We start from the raw sequence: 6,000 nt of genomic DNA on the forward strand, positions 1-6,000 counted from the left end.
CCCAGACTCAAGTTGCTTTGTAAGATATATGATATAATCCATAATGTTGCAGAAAATTTAATAAGTTTGACTTGATCCAGGTCTCTCCAGACCTACCTCATGATCCACTCCTAATGCTAAGTCCATATATTTTTCCTTTGCAGATGTCACATTTATTCATGAAGGAAATAAAACATTTTTGGATAACCTTGTCAATTTCGAAAAGCTGGTATGTAAAATTTTATCATTTCTCCTTTTCCCACCAGTTAGGAAAATTCAAGTTTTTGCTTTTTTCCTGTTCCTGCTTCAGAGAGTAGATGACTCTCCACTGAGTTTCCCAGTTTCTTCCTTGCTGCATGCTGTAGGTGGCCAATGAAACATAGTCCAGGTGAAAATAAGTGTGCCAACACAGTTTGGAGGACCAAGTATAGACATAAGCTTTTTTTTTCCCCCTTTCCAGTAGAACTTTATTAGACTAGCATCACTGAATATTGTCAAAATAGTTATATTTCTGGTTTTTGTGTGTGTTTTAGGCTTTGTTTGCTTGCTTTGGGGTCACACAGATGATGCTCAGGGGTTACTCCTGGCTCTACACTAATGAATCACTCCTGGCAGTGCTCAGCGGCTAGCACTGGGATGCCTGGGATCAACCCAGGTTGGCTGTGTGCAAGGCAGGCGCTCTCCCTGCTGAACTATCACTCTAGCCCCTCTATTTCTATTTTATTGGACCAGTAAGAGAACTGCCATGTTCCTATCAGAAGGAGTCACACCGGTGGGGCACCGTGTTAGCACCTTGCCCGCTTTCCAAGCACAAGGAAAAGTGTTCCTTCAGGTTTGACTGATCATGCCCCTGGCTTGGATGGACGCTGTCTAGTGTGTGGGGTCTTAGGTGAGGGGAAAGACCAACCTGCTGAAAAATGGTTCAGCTTCTGAGCACTGTGCTCCCTGCTCTCTGCTCTCCTGGGACCACTCATTGGTCCTCTCTTACAAGTTCTGGAAATGCCTCTTCTGGGATTACTTCCGCATTTCCTGGGAGCTCAGGAGGGTTTGGGAACCCCACTGGCCATTCTCGGCCAACTGAGCTGTCTCTTCAGTACAGAGACCTGAGGCAGCAGTGCTGGGTTACCTGGGCCAGCCCGCAGCACAGCTGTCCCCAAGGGTGCTGGGGGGGCCTGTGGTGCCAGGGTCCAGCCCGGATGGTTGCACCCCAGGCATGCGTCCTAACCACTAAACTTTGTTGTTTTTTTTGGGGCCACAGCCAGTAGTGTTCAGGGGCTACTCCTGCTCCTGGTGTAATTCAGGGGTGTTATTCAGGTAACAGAGCATGTGCCAGCAGGCTGAGCCATTTCTCCAGGCTTCCTCTGTCCAGGCTTCCTTCCTAGCTGTGCCTGAAAGAACTGAGGAATAGAATCGCATGTTCTGAAGAGACCCAATGACCAATGCAACCAACAAAACCTCAAAAAGGGGGCCCAGGAGATAGCACTGAAGGCTGGAGTACTTGTTTAGCATTCAGACACCCTGGGTTTCACCCCTGACACAAGATGGTACCCTATGCATGGAAACAGGTGTAGCCCCTGAGTACTGCCGAATGTGGCCCCAAAACCAGAAGGAAAACAGAGAGGCCCATTGATGACAGAAAGAATGATTTGGCTGACAGGTGAACCTTAACGTCATTGAACAGACTGTCCTCTGTGGGTAAAAATAACGCCAGTGACCCCTGCCCATAAAGCCTGACCTTTGAGTGACCTTTTTAGTCAGGGTCATGGATTTGTTCGAACTCTCGGGAATGAACCTCTTTTCCCTGAGAGACAGAAAGAAGGTTACTTGAGGCAGGGATGGTGGACAGTTACCAGAGAACAATACACTGCAATGAGTCCAAATGAGACTCTGCCTCTGGCTTTTGCCTGAATGCTCCTCGGGATCACGTCAGGTGCCACACAGAGGGAGGTGGCCGAGGAGCAGCATTGGCAGCTCTCAGTCGGAGAAGTTACTTCAGAGACTGTCATCAAACTCACACCGCGGAAGCAGATACTTGTCCAAAGTGCTGCTCGTTTCTATACTTTAGAGCTGGGCCTGTGTTGCTTTGTGACTGGGTTTCTGCTATTACAATCTCCGGGCAGGTTGATGCTGGCTGCTGCTTGGGATTCACAAGATGCCTGTAAGAACAGGAGACAAGAGCCTTCGACCTCTTTACTTCACCCGTTGGCCAACACCTCTTGTTGAGAAAACCAAGCCAGGCCTAGAGAGATAGAATAGGAGTAAGGCACTTATCCAGAGTGCGGCTGACTCCAGTTGGAGCCCTGACACCATATATGATCTCAGAACTCCAAGGAGTGCTCCCGGAGCACAGCTAAGCACGGGGAAAGGAAGGAAAGGACAGAAGAGGAAAGGGAGGAAGGGAGAAGTCAGCTCTGGAGAACACAGGTGCAGACCTGGAGTGAGGTGTGTCGTGCCAAATGACGTGCCCTCTGCAGTCCCCTCCGCCTCACGCGGGTGGAGCCAGGAAACTGTTGTACCTTTGCTGGGCTGACTGCTGTCTGCCTGTTATTAGAGGCAAGAGGGTGTTCACCCTCACTCTCTACTGAACTTGGTTAAGTACATTGTCATTTCCTCTCAGATAGTGCAAGAAACACGTGAAGTGAGTGAGCACACGGGCACGGATGGGAGGGAGCATGGGAGGAGCCCTCCCACCCTCCTTTCACTCCCAGCTTCGTCTCTGGTCTTCTGCTTCCTTCAGCCAGCCAGCAGATGCCTTTCAGTGCAGCTCACCCAGCCCAAGGCTTCGTGTAAACCACAGAGACATAAATAGAGAGTATCTAAATTATAGTCCTTTTAGGTTAAAAACTATATGCACCTTAAGCTTTTAGGAAGATTTTAAAACTAGCCTGCTTTATATAATAAATGTATAAACTTCTAAAGAAAACATTTTCTTTCATTTTTATTTTTTGGCTTTTTCCAGCAATACACAGGAGTTACTCCTGGCTCTGCACTCAGGAAACCATATGGGATACTGGGAATCGAACCCGGGTTGGCCGCATGCAAGGCAAACACCCTCCCCACTGAGCTATAACTCCAGCCCCAATATATTTTATTTTTAACTTAAATTTTTATCAAAAATTTTCACTGAAAAGACAGCCACAGTAAGAAAGATAGTACAGATATAGTTAAAGTGCAAGATAGTTAAGGGACTTTCCGTGCACATGGCCGATTCAGGTAAATCCCTGGCATCACATATGGTCCCCTAAGCATTGCCAGGAATGATCCCTGAAGGGCAGAGCCAGGAGTAAGTCCTGAGCACACACAGGTGTGGCCTAAAACCGAAAAGATGTCCAAAAGCACGCTTAGACATGTACACACACAACTAGTGCGGTGCATTTGAATGTATATCACACACACACACACACACACACACACACCAGCACTATCACATCACCTCCATAGACAGCAGATTTGTGGCATTAGTAAGTCCCTGATCCTTTTAGCAGACAGTCATGACCCAGCCCTCCTCCTGCTGCCCCTTCTCACATGGACAAGACAGAGTGAAGTTGGATTTTTCCCCCCCAGGAGACCAAAAATCCATTTAACCTCTCATGAAACCATCTGTGATTCTTGGATGCCAGGGAAGAAACCAAACTTCCAAGTAGAGTCAGTATCTTCAAGGCTTGTTTCTTAGCAAAGAACATGGTTTCACTTAAGCTAAATCAGGGTCATCTCTCACAATAATGAGCCAATAGAACCTAAACGAATTAACTTGGGAGAAGCCAATTTCTTGTGATGGATATTAGCTTAAGCCAGCGAGCAGATAATTCAGAGTATTATCTTTATCTGGTGGATACAGACAAACACATTAAGTCAGGCGTGGCAGACCCAGAAGTGCTTCTGACTGGGGCTGAGAAGAGAGAGAATCCTGCTGCTCCATCTATGAAATAACAGAGAAACACATGCTCCCCCCTCTTCCCCTTCTCCCTCGATATAAAGAGCATCATCTTCACCATATCTTCCATAGCCCCCTTCAGAACACCTAAAGAGAAGACCTCCTGCGTCATTGCCACACTGGGTCCCAAGCTGCAGAATGGCACGACAGAAATCAGTGAGACACCACAACTTGAAACAGCCAGGGGGGCTGGGAACTGGGCTGAACTGGGGGGAAGGAGACTGAAGAGTCCATTCACAGACATGAGTCAGGCCTTATTTCCTCCATAAAGGCCATGTGAGTTACCACCCTAATTACTGTCCTCTTTCATTTTCCACAACTGAGTGGAAATACAATAAGAACACAGCTGTATGAACACTTTAATAAGTAGGTCACATTCAAATAGCATCTTCACTGTTCCACTGGATTGGGGGTAAAATTGTTTTTAACATTAGCAGTGTTCCTTTAGCCATATTTTAGTAAAGGTTTGCCATCTATGGGTAGTTCTGGGATGGGGTACGCAGCGCATAAGAGATGATGACCCCGCTGGGACAGTTTGGAGGAAGTGAGAGAAAAGAACGTTGGGTGACCAGAGAGATAGCACAGTGAGTAAAGCAATTTGATTTGCTTGTGGGTGATACAACTTCAATCTTCTGTGCCATATATGGTCCCTTGATTTCTGCCAGGAGTGATCCCTGAGTGCAGGGCCAGGAGTAAGGCCAGAGCAGTACCAGATGTGGCCCCCAAACAAATAATAAGAAAGCTGATTCTTACGGTAGGATCCTGTTCCAAGGAACTTGATAAGAAACAAAGTAGTAGGGCTGGAGCAATAGCACAGTGGGTAGGGTGTTTGCCTTGCATGCGGCCAGCCCCGGGTTTGGTTCCCAGCATCCCATATGGTTCCCTGAGCACCGCCAGGAGTGATTCCTGAGTGCAGAGCCAGGAGTAACCCCTGTGCATCACTGGGTGTGACACAAAAAGAAAAGAAAGAAAGAAAGAAAGAAAGAAAGAAAGAAAGAAAGAAAGAAAGAAAGAAAGGAAGGAAGGAAGGAAGGAAGGAAGGAAGGAAGGAAGGAAGGAAGGAAGGAAGGAAGGAAGGAAGGAAGGAAGGAAGGAAAGAGGGAGGGAAGGAGGGAGGGAGGGAAGAAAGAGAGAAAAAGAAAGAAAGAAAGAAAGAAAGAAAGAAAGAAAGAAAGAAAGAAAGAAAGAAAGAAAGAAAGAAAGAAAGAAAGAAAGAAAGAAAGAAAGAAAGAAAGAAAGAAAGAAAGAAAGAAAGAAAGAAAGAGAAAGAAAGAAATGTATCTATAGAGTCTGGAGGACTAACATGGCAACAAAAGTGCTTGGAGATTTATTCTGGGAATCGTATTTGAGGGGCCACAGTAGAGTACAGTCACAGTCTTGTCCTAAATGCCCTCTTTGCTTCATCCTAAACACCCTAAATACTCAACCTGGTCGAGGCAAGAGACTCGAAGGGATGACAGCATTAGGTCTGGGATTGGCTAGAGCAATGCACGCTTACCAAGACTCTTGTCTGGAGACCAGAGAGAATGTTCAAGAGAGTCCAAGTAGAAGATGGAAGAACAGGAGAGACTTAATTACAAACAGAAAATGGTCTCTCTGATGATAGCAGTGTTTTCATTTGTTTGTTTGTTTGCTTTGTTTTGTTTGGGGGAGCCACACCCAGTGCTGCTCAGAGCTTCCTCCCGGCTCTGTACTCAGAGGTCTCTCCTGGAGTGCTCAGGGGCAACCAGAAAGGGTGCCAAGGATCAAATCCGGGTGGGCCAGGGGCAAGGCAAACACCCTACCTGCTGTGTTCCCAAGAAAGCAATATTGTAAAGAGTGTGTCTTTCGTGAATATCATGTTTTCTGTCATCATATTAAGATGCTTGGGGCTTTGAGTCCACCAGACATCCCGCCTACAAATACCTGGGCGCCTGTGCATGAATTATAGTGGATGCTGGGTTCACACAGAGCTCGAGGAGGAGAAAAGGTCCACAGCGGTTAGGAAGCAAAGTTAGTGACTCGTGTGCAAGCAGCAGGTGGGTGGAGCCTCCCTAGTGCAGAAGGCCGCTCAGAAGGGACAGTCTTCCTCCAGTAGAGTGACACAT

At 46.9% G+C, this 6,000-nt stretch overlaps 1 protein-coding gene across 1 annotated transcript in view; it reads left to right on the forward strand.

The window, feature by feature from the left end:
- Nucleotides 1-6,000, forward strand: part of RAPGEF5 (Rap guanine nucleotide exchange factor 5) — a 259,477-nt gene that overhangs the window by 245,760 nt on the left and 7,717 nt on the right. The window contains exon 24 of the mRNA XM_055124161.1: nt 144-208. Within this exon, the coding sequence (XP_054980136.1) occupies nt 144-208 (65 nt within the window). The remainder of the gene's footprint in view (nt 1-143; nt 209-6,000) is intronic.

This window comes from Sorex araneus, chromosome 1 (genome assembly GCF_027595985.1).
Source record: "Sorex araneus isolate mSorAra2 chromosome 1, mSorAra2.pri, whole genome shotgun sequence".
NCBI classification, from domain to species: Eukaryota; Metazoa; Chordata; class Mammalia; order Eulipotyphla; family Soricidae; genus Sorex; species Sorex araneus.